This window comes from Mus caroli, chromosome 19 (genome assembly GCF_900094665.2).
Source record: "Mus caroli chromosome 19, CAROLI_EIJ_v1.1, whole genome shotgun sequence".
NCBI classification, from domain to species: Eukaryota; Metazoa; Chordata; class Mammalia; order Rodentia; family Muridae; genus Mus; species Mus caroli.
In genome coordinates, this window is record NC_034588.1 from 54,393,439 (window position 1) to 54,404,262 (window position 10,824).

Genomic DNA, 10,824 nt, shown 5'->3' on the forward strand with positions numbered 1-10,824 from the left:
GGGTGTGAGGGAGGAGGTGAGGGGTGTGAGGGAGGAGGTGAAGGGTGTGAGGGAGGAGGTGAAGGGTGTGAAGGAGGAGGTGGGGATGGGAGGGGAGGGGTGTGAGGGAGTAGATTTGGGGGTGGAAAGGAGAGGTGACTGAAAGGCTGCAGTGTGTTCCATGCAGGTGGTCTTTTGTTTCCTGAGATTCCTCTGACAGCTTTGCTGCTAGTTTTAGTGTGTATAAGTGATTCCTGCAGAAGCAGCAGAGGAAGCAGAGGGCCATCTGCCCTGCCCCTGCCCCTGCCCCGCCTCCACCTTCCACAGGTGCCCAGGGAAAGCTCCACTAGTCTTTGATAGTGTGGGAAAAGTTGATGGATAGAGTCAAGAATCACATCCCATATCAGCTCTGGGAACAGCAACTGGTATATAATAGATCATGCATGATACATTTAATTAGTGAATAATTATAGAAAAAAGTTTTGTCAAGGAATCTCAAATGTGGATGCCTTCATCATTGAAGGAGAGACTTTTGAGAAGAGGAAGGGACAACATCCTGTTCTCATTTCTAGTCTGATCTTTTCAGTGTTGTCCTTTATCAAGCCAAGTGAGGGAGAATGCTGTCTGCTGCCATCCCTTAGTGAGATTTCTTGAGAAGGGAGCAGGAGTTGAGACTCGCCTTCGTTCTTCTTGCTGACACATGCCGACGTCTTGTTACTCACCTGTGATGCACAGCTTTCTTTTATCATTCATGGACAAAATAAGCAATACTGCCAGGCACAGAATAAAACCATGCACAGGAACGCCATCTACAGAATCAGAATTTTACCCGGGAAATCAGCCTCACTATTAAGGAAAGGACAAATTATTTACTTTGACGGATGGTTTACACCCCGGCTTTCTTTGTGAATGAAATCACAGGGTAAAGGGAAAGTAGAAACTGACTGTGCTAGGACCTGTTAGATGACAAAACTCCTGGTTCTTTCCAAACCTATTCTTTTCTAATCTGCTTCAAAGCATAATAAGAGATATTTGGAAGAAAAAAAAAAGGAAGAGAGATATCTGCAAATCAGTTCAGGTTCTATAGTAACTCACAGAGATGCTGGTTAATTTCAGCTGCCAGTCTGGCAGGACCTGGAGTCTCAGAGGCACCTTGTGGATTAGGATGGCCATGGAGGTGACTGTGAAGAAGAGGACAGCTGTTTCCGGGGCTGGACCCCAGACTGAATGAAAAGGAGAAGGGGGTGGGGCTGAGCCCAGCATCCTCTGCTTCTTGAGCAGGGAAGCAGTGTGACCCACTTTCCTGAGCTCATGCTGTTCTTACAACCCCACCACACTTTCATGACAGCTACAGGAAAGAAACTTAAATAGCGTTTTTGTTAATGCTGACTGAATGGTCAGTGCTATCCAGATGGTCAGAAACACTTCCACTGACTGACATTTTTGTTTTACCTTTACTTGGCATCTGAAGGTTTTTTTTTCTCTCTCTCATTTTTTCTTTTATTGAGAATAGATTATTTTCTATTGAGAATATGTTCTGATTACAGTTTTCCCTGTCTCTACTCCTCCACACCCTTCCAGTTCCTCTCCTTTTCTGTTTCTTATTAGAAAAGAGCAGGTGTCTAAGAGATAACAACCAAGCAAGACAATGAAGTGTAAGATACAGCAAAAACTGTCCCACCAGAGCTGGATGTGGCCACTCAACAGAAGGAAAACAGCCTCGGGAGGAGGCCGAAGAGTCAGAGAGAGACCCACATTCAGGGATCCTATGAAAACACTGAGCTGAGCGCTATACACAGAGGACCCGGTGCAGACACATGTCGGCCCTGTGGTCGCTGCTTCAGTCTCTGTGAGGGCCTGTGAGCCTTGCTAAGTTCATTCAGAGGGCCTTGTTCTCCTGGTATCTTCCATCCCCTCTGACACTTGGAATCTTTCTTCTTTTTCTTCTGTGTGGTTCTCTGAGATCCGAGGGGAAGGATTTGATGGGTATATCCCATTTAGAGCTGTGCGTTCCAAGGTCAATCTCTCTCTCTCTCTCTCTCTCTCTCTCTCTCTCTCTCTCTCATAATATCTGGCTGTGGGTCTCTGCATCTGTTCCTATCTGCTGCCCAGGTGAAGCCTCTCTGATGATGACTGTATAAGGCACTGATCTATGAGTGTAGCAGAGTATCATTAGGAACCATTTTATTGTTTTTGTTTGTTTTTTAAGATCAGTAGTGTTTGGTTTTACCCTAGGTTTCTGGGCCATCTAGTCTCTGGTTCTTGATTACCTAAGCAGTGATGGTTGTAGATTCCCTCTTGTGGACTGGGCCTTAAGTCAAATCACACATTGCTTTGCTCCTCCTACTAGTTCTGTGCCACCATTGCCCTAGCATATTGTGCAGACTGGACAGGTTTTATGGCGGGGTTGGTGTCTATATATCTCTTTCAGTAACTTGTTTGTGCAGAGCAACCTGTTGTCTTAGCACCAGCCTAGGTTGTTTGAGGATTTTCATGGGACCCCACTGGTCAACAACTCAATTGTATGCTACCCATTCCCACCACTGGAAGTCTTGTTTGGTGATGAGAGATGGCCATTTGTGACTCCACACACCCCGTTATTAGAGGACCTCACTAGGATCAGTTCCGTATGGCTTACTAGGTTTACATTCTGTGTGTGTTTGTGTGTGTGTGTGTCTGTGTGTGTGCACTAGCTGACATGAGTCATTATCATTTTAGTGTGTTGTGTTTGGGCAATAGATGTAGAAACAAGCATTCCTTATTCTTTTCTTGTCTTTCCTTCATCTCCTAGCAAGTTCATGGTAGTAAAGGAGGCATATACCTCATGCTGCTGTGTGTCTGAGAGTCTTCTTGGAAACTCTATACTCTGGTTCTTGCCAAGCAAGGACAGCATTTTTTATTTCAAATAATAAATAAAGATTGGGTTAGTTTTTAGACAGTGGTGAAAGTTTTATATATAGTTTCACTAAAGTTAATGAGTAAGGCAACTGCAGACATTTTTCTTTCAAAAAAGAAAACTATATCAATAATAAGCATACCACATAGTTCTAAGATTGTTGAAGCACAGAAGAGAGTAATTCAGAAAGGCTGACTGAGGGTCATCTTCTGGGACAGCCCCGTGAGCACTAGCATCAGAGTCTAGACAACCAGCTTCCAGTCTAGACTGGAGAAGCACAAGCAGAGGGATGCCTGGGCTGACATAAAATCTGGGCCTTGGGCCCTGCAGACTTAGTGCTAGAGCGTGTTGGATCACACTTGTCCCCAATTCAGTGGAACCAGAGGCAGCATCACTGGCTGTCTGGCTGTCTGGCTGTCTGGCTGTCTGGCTGTCTGGCTGTCTGGCTGTCTGGCTGTCTGTCATGGTAACACCCAGAGGACAGAATCACTGCCTTACTTGTGCTGTCTTGTCCATGTTCAGTATGTGCGCACTAACATCCAGCACCATCTCACAGGCTGTGTTTAGTGAATTAGACTGAATTTAGATGCTTTGTTCTTCAGAAATGGCACAGGCTAGACCAACATAAGATCTTTTTGATTACTTCCTTATTTTCTCAAAAATCTTAGACGTATTAATACATCATGACGAGTTTTTGAAATTCCTCCCATCGTCTTTGTACGGTTGCAGGAAGGTAGATGAGGGACAAGATGAAACTTTATGTGGATTTGAAATTCAGCTTTCAGAACTTCTCATTTGAAACAAGCAATTCATCTATATGTCAAACTGCCAAAGGACGCATCATAAGTTTAAATGTTTAATTATAATTATAATCATTTTATTACAACTCATCCTTACCCAATTCATAGGAAGCAAACTTAGATGTTTTACATTATTTTCAAATTCATTGTCTATTTAACAAATGCAATTAAGTACTAAATAAGTGTTTTGGGGAATGGGAATTAGCTAAAAATAGATTTTTTTTCCCTTAAAGATGACTCTAGTAAAAGTAAGATGTAATTAGTGCCATGCTGATATGTTAAGTAGTTCATAGTGATTGTGTTCCAGGTGTGATTGACCACATCTGTGATCCCAGGATACTTGGGAGGTTGAGCCACGTGATGGCTAAGCTTTGGCTACATAATGAATTTCTGGCCAGCCTGGTTTTAGAGTACAAATTCTTTCTCAAAACAAACACATAAGAGAGGGAAGGAGGGAGGCAGATGGGATGTAATTATTCATTTCCAACGTGAAATAGAATAGACTGGACTTTTGGATGCGATAGGAAAGGTGTCTTGGGAGCCTGAAGCGGACAGAAAGAGGTAGGAGCTGTGAGTAGAGTTAGGGGCAAAATTAGCTACAGTTTGTTTCTTATGTTGTGTCTTTTAAAATATATTATCCTAAAGTTTATTATGGCCATATGCCTTGCAATATTTGAAAGTCAGCTTATAGCATCTGGGGGGTGACGCAGCATTGGAACTAGTAGTAGTAAGTAGAATTATCTACCCTCATTCATATGATAGAGTCAGTATAAAAAGTTGTCAAATTTAGGTCCGAGTTTTCATATTAATTTTTAGTTCATGGTATGCTTTGTAGCAGACATTCAATACTAGAAGAGCTTTTTTTGACAAAGCAGTGATCCAAAGACATCTATTTAATTTTTAAATGTTCTGATCAGCAACATTTGTAGCAATATGATGATCATCTACTGTGATGTGATCTGTTTTCTCTATGGTTTTTATTGTTCTGTGCTACATAATTGTCAGTAGCTGATCACGTATAAAACAGATAGATACATCTGCCGTGAGCGCTCCTATAGATGTGCAAGAGATACATCTGCCGTGAGTGCTCCTATAGATGTGAAAAAGCTAAACTGCCACACAAACCCAGATTCACAAAAAATAACTTATGAAATGTCATTAGAATGTATTTTATATTTTCTCTTGGTTTTCTGATCGGGCTTTATCATTCTTAGTCACAAATGGCAGAGAGCTGTTCCAAGTGTAGTTCAATAATGACATTTCCAACTGTCTCATCATGCAACATTTGGTAAAAAGCAGACTAGAAGAGCCAAATGTGTCACCAGTGCTGGGGAACATGGGCTGCAGTAATTAGTGTGCCAACTTCAAATGGGAAATTAGTGCTTCTGAGTTCAGAGCAGTGACTGCGCCCTCCAACAGTCTCCAGGCTCAGGGCCAGTCAGGCTCCAGGCTGTGCTTCCTGTGGCCATCCTCCTCTGTCCCCAGCTCACAACCTGAAGATGATAGTCACTCTCACTGTATGCCAAGAAAGAACAAGTAGAGTGTGAACAGAGAGGCTGGGGTTGAGGACCGGCCATCTGAGGGAGGTTTAGCACCCATCACCCATCAAGATGAGAAACATCAAGAATTAGTGAGGCCTGACTCTGCCTTCTGTTGGAGCCAAACACCTAGGACTGGAGAGAACTACTGGGTAGAGCCTATCAGAGGGCTGCTAGGCCAGACTCCTGTATGTAAGTACAGCATAGCATCATTAATAGTGTGAAGGATTGGTGCCTGTCCATGGGATGGGTCTCAAAATGGGCAAGTCACTGGTTTGCCATTCCTTCAGACTCTGTTCCATCTTTGTCTCTGCATTTCTTTTAGATAGGAGGAATTTGGGTCAAAAGTCTTATAGGTGGGTTGGTCTCTCCATTCCTTCACTGGGGATCCTGTCTGACTACTGGAGATGGTCTCTTCAGATTCTGTATCCCTACTGTTGGACATTTCAGCTAAGGTCACCTGCATTGACTCCTGGGAGCTTCCCAAATTCCAGGTCTCTGGGGCTTCTTAGAGAATCCTTCCACCCTCTACCCCTTGAGGAGATTGCTATTCATTCTCCTGTCTCTTTCCATGCCTGATCCTTCTCCTCTATTCCCCTAACCCTGCCTTCTCCCACTCAGGTCCCTCCCTCCCTCTGCCTCCCATGACTATTTTGTTCCCCCTTCTAAGTGGGATTCAAGCATCCTCACTTGGGCCTTCCATCTTGTTTAACTTCTTTGTGTCTGTGGGATGTATCATGGGTATTCTGAAGTTTTTGGCTAAAGGAGCTGACTGAGACCGATGCAGATAGTCACAGACAAACATTGGACAGAGGTCAAGGACCCCTGTGGAAGAGTTAGAAGGATTGAAGACCCTCAAGGAGATGTCAACCCCACAGGAAGACCAACACTGTCAACTCACCTGGACCCCTGGGGGCTCCCAGAGACTAAGCCATCAACCAAAGGGCATACACAAACTGGTTTGAGGCCCCGGGGCACATATGTGACAGAGAGCTGGCATGTCTGGCCTCATGGGGAGAGGATGCATCTAATCCTACAGAGACTTGATGGATCAGGATTGGGGGGATATGGGGGAGGGCTGCCCTCTCAGAGGTGAAGGAGAGGAGAATGGGGGAAGAACTTTTTGAGAGGGGTACCAGGAGGACAACATTTGGGATGTAGATAGGTAGATAAATGAATGACTGAAGGAAGGAAGTATACAGAGAAACCCTGTCTTGAAAAACCAAAAAAAAAAAAAAAAAAAAAAAAAAAACCCCCTTTAAAAAAAAAAAAAAAAAAAAAAAAAAAAAAAAAAAAGGATCTGGAAAAAAACAAAAACACCAGAGATCAGCATGAAGATTCAGGACCTTCCAGTGTCAGCGGCTGGGCTGCTTGTCAGTACTCAGACGAGCTTTTTCAAAACTTAAGTTCTCAGCACAGTTTGTACGTGTGCTTTCTCCTGACAGAACTGAGAAAGTAAGGCATCCAGCTACTGATTGGCAAGGACAATGTTGAGAACCACAGATTAGCGGGGAAAATAATTGCAGTGCCATCTTCACAGTTCCTTTACAGCATCACCCCGAAGCAGAGTGTGTCCTGAGTATGCAGTTTTCTCTCCCTGGTGTTGCAGCTAGAACCTCTCACTCTGTTAGTCTCTTACCAAGACCTTCAGCCCCACTCTGTGGCCCAAGATACATTCATTCCGTTCTTTCAAAGCAAGTAAACTGAAAGCCCACAGAACAAATCTGAGTCTTAAGAAAGGCTTTACATTTTACAAATAAAATATGCAAAACTGTCAGTGACAATTTCTTTCCAGGTGTGTGAGTATCAGTGTCACCTTGATACACTACACTTTGGGACACACCGTCTTTGCCAGAGATGTGACTTGGAGCCTTATCTAGGCAATCCCAATGTGGCCACGAATATTTAGTAATTATATTTTGTAGACCTTTGAGGTCCAGCAAAGGGTGGGTGAGAAGACAGCTTTCATTGTTAAAAATCTCTGTCATGGAAGGTATCATTTATAAGCCAAGGAGAGATGGATAAATGGAAGACACTGTAAGTCCTAGATGATTCTGCTTGAACTTAACCTTGAATTTACAATTTCTCAAGGCTTCTTGTGTATTACTGTTGGAAGAGTAGATTACACAGCTATGTTGTTGGGGTGTATGTGCAAGTTTCCTCCTGTAACACTCTACCAAGAACATCCAAATACATACTATCTCCTGCTCTTCCTTTGCCTTGCTTGGAAGTGACACTGTGTTCACGTGCCCCATGAATGTCCTCAGCCACTCCAATGGGAAAGGTACCAGCCCAGTTCTATTTGTTAGCAGCCACATTTAATAGCACAATGGTGGAACTTGATTAGAGTGAGTGATCTCTAATTTGTATGCCTTTATTTTTTATGAATTCATTGCTTTAAAATGTAAGTTAAATAAGTTAGATTATTACTCATGGACAGCTTCTTCAGTCCATATAAGGTCTTCAGGTAGATGCTCTCATAATCACAGGAAAGCAAAGCCTTAAACGCTATTTATGCCCTATGTCATATGCGTCGTCATGCAAGTGCTAGATAATGGATCGCCTCTCTTTATTGTGCTCCTTCCTCATCTGCAAAGGGGTTTTTATGAATGATGCATCACGGGCCCTCAGCCATTTACATTCAGAGACTGGTAGTTAATGTTTCCAGCTAATGCCCGAGAATCTTGAAGATCTCCATAAATAATGAAGCCATTCATTGCGCTCAAGGATGCTGCCTTCCTCGCTGATGGGATTTTCCTCTTGTTTGAAAGAGTGTTTAATTGCGGTGCCTGTCCTCTTTAATATTTAATAATAATTTTATTAGCTGTATAGGATGAGAGGGACAAGATCTGTGGTATCTGGTGCTGGTCATCAATTTTTTTTCTTAACATGACTTAATGAATATTATAATTACAAGGAAAGACAGGAATATGAATTAGCTTAGTAGCTGTTTGGGACTTGCTAGCTTGCTGATTCCAGCTGGGCAAACCCAGAAAGGGCGCAAATACCCTGTGGTGGTGGTGGCGTGGAGACCCTCACTCAGACTCCCCTGTGTTTTAACAGACATTCCTCACTTTAAATGATAGGCACAGGCTTTGGGTAAAGTGTTCAGGATGATCAGTCAGAGCTCCTGCTGGTTCCAAGCAGCTGACGGGATATTCATAACTTATAGAACTTAGTCTTAGCAGGTATAAGCTCCTTAATCCCTTATGATATATTTTTGAAAACTTTCATTTTCATTCCTTAAACATTTTTGATAATATTTTCCTTTCTGTTAAGACAAACAGATGCCTGGGTTCTTTTGCGTGGCAGCCTGGCCATAACTCCTTTCATAAGTTTCATTTAAGTAGCACCTTGCACCTGAGATCCACCCAAGTGCTTTTGCGTACGTCTTGTTAGGTCTATGGATGGAGGTCAGGAGAAAGGTTGTTTGTAACACCAAACATTTTGTCAGTAAAGTTGAACCAGGGCCTGGGGAGAAGGTAATGTCGTCTTTAGCTTCTAGATGCATATGTCTATGAAGTAATTGCTAAGTTGCTAATGCTATTTGTTCAGAACTGTAACCAGATAATTGTTGCATTTGCTGTGCTTTTAAGCCTATCTTAAAACATCATTTTTAACCCCTCCAGCAACTGCTTCGAGAACGACAGCAGATGGCCAGCCGTCCCTTTGCTTCTGTTGATGTAGCCCTGGAAGTAGGAGCTGAACAGACAGACTTTCTGCGAGGGCCATTAGAGGTAGGAACAGTGGTGCAGAGGGGACCAGCATGATTTGCCTATTTATAATGCCTCTCTAATCTGCATCTGCTTTCGAAGCCACACAGAGTCTGATTATCTGGGGCTGACGAGAGTCAGTCACATATGCTATGGTACTTCCAAGGCACATAGATTTAATGGTAAGGCACGAGCTACAACAAAGGCCACTGGAGAATCTATTAGCCCAGGCAAGAGTGACAGACTGCTCACCTGGCAGCCTTTGCCTGACAGATAGGAGCCGAAGGAATTTGAGGTACAGTTATGATGGGAAGAATCTGAATGCCATTTTTGGTCCCCAGAGGCCCCTGTGGCCACTCACTTAACAGTTCATGTCCATCTTCATTCCTAAAGTTTTATTGCAAAAGGCGAGTGGGAATGAGCTACCCGTTAATCACATAGGTCAGCCTTTAGACTTGAGTGGCAACTATACTGGGTAATTTTGTGGCAAAGTTGATGGACCTGCTACTTTGTTGCAAGTGCAGAAACAGAGCGACCCAGGTGGAAAGTGTCTCTGCGTTTGAGTGTAATGCTGGACTCTCAGGTAAAGTGTGAAGTCAGCCTCCTGAAGGAAAAATTCAGACTGTGAGCGACGACCTTGCAAAGCTCTCTGAGGCCGTCAGATTTAAGTGTCTGCTTCTCAGTTTACTCGTGCTGTATGCAATACTAGACGGGAGCATAAAACACTCTAGACTGACATAGTTTATCCTCTTTTTTTTAGAAATGCCACAATTTAATAATATGTTATCACTAGATTCCCTCACCCTAAGGAAAGTTAGGAATGCAAACATAGACTAATCCTAAAATCTAGATACAAATATATTTGGTTTTGTCTGTAGAATTTTTGTTATTGTTAAAAATAAAACCTAAAGTATACCTCATGAATAAAATGGAAAACACTAGTTTTTTGAATGAACTGAAACATTTGTGTGTGTGTGTGATGTGTGTGTGATATGAGTGTGATGCGTCCATGTATGATGTGTGTGTGTGCATGTGTGTGAGCTTGTGTATGTGATATGTATGTGTGTGACGTGTGTGAGTGTGTGTGTTTATATGATGTGTGTGAGTGTATGTGTGTGTTTGTGTATGTAATATGTATGTGTGTGATGTGTTGTATGTGTGTGAGTGTGTGTATAGTATGTATGTGAGTGTGCATGTGTGTGAGTGTGTGTATGTGATATGTATGTGTGTGAGTATATGTATGTGATATGTGGTGTGATGTGTGTGAGTTGTGTGTGTGAGTATGTATATTTGTGTGAGTGTGCATATGTGTGAGTGTGTGTGGTATGTATGTGACATGTGTGTGAGTTGTGTGTGTGCATAATGTGAATGTGTGTATGTGATATGTATGTGTGAGTTGTGTGTGTATGTATATTTGTGTGTAAGTGTGCATGTGTGTGAGTGTGTGTGACATGTATGTGTGTGTGATGTGTGTGAGGTATATGTGTGTGTATGATTTATGTGTGAGAATGTGCATATGTGCATGTGGGGGGGACGAGAGATCAGCATGCTGCTTCTGTATACATGACTTCTTCCCTACTCCAGGTCACAAGTTGCCATGGAAGGTTAGCGCTGTAGGAAGGTAAGTGTGTCTCTTCCGTTGCCAGGAGAGGACTTAAAAGGCAGGATGTGTGAGTGAAATGTACAGTAACTGCTCTAATGTCATTTTAGCCCCCTGTCTCAAATAACATTATTCCAGAGACTGTAAAAATAAGCAGAAAATCTAGACTATGACAAAACCTCTGTTCTTTGCAGTGCTACATGTTCACGTCATGGGAGAAACCAGGGTAAGGGCATGTGCACACAGGTCACACAGAAGGGTAAGGGTGTGTGCACACAGGTCACACAGAAGGGTAAGG

At 42.9% G+C, this 10,824-nt stretch overlaps 1 protein-coding gene across 1 annotated transcript in view; it reads left to right on the forward strand.

Annotated features, from left to right (window-relative positions):
• Atrnl1 (attractin like 1) overlaps window positions 1-10,824 on the forward strand; it is a 515,328-nt gene that overhangs the window by 311,503 nt on the left and 193,001 nt on the right. Inside the window, exon 27 of the mRNA XM_021151617.2 lies at window positions 8,843-8,950. Coding sequence (XP_021007276.1) covers window positions 8,843-8,950 — 108 coding nt within the window. The remainder of the gene's footprint in view (window positions 1-8,842; window positions 8,951-10,824) is intronic.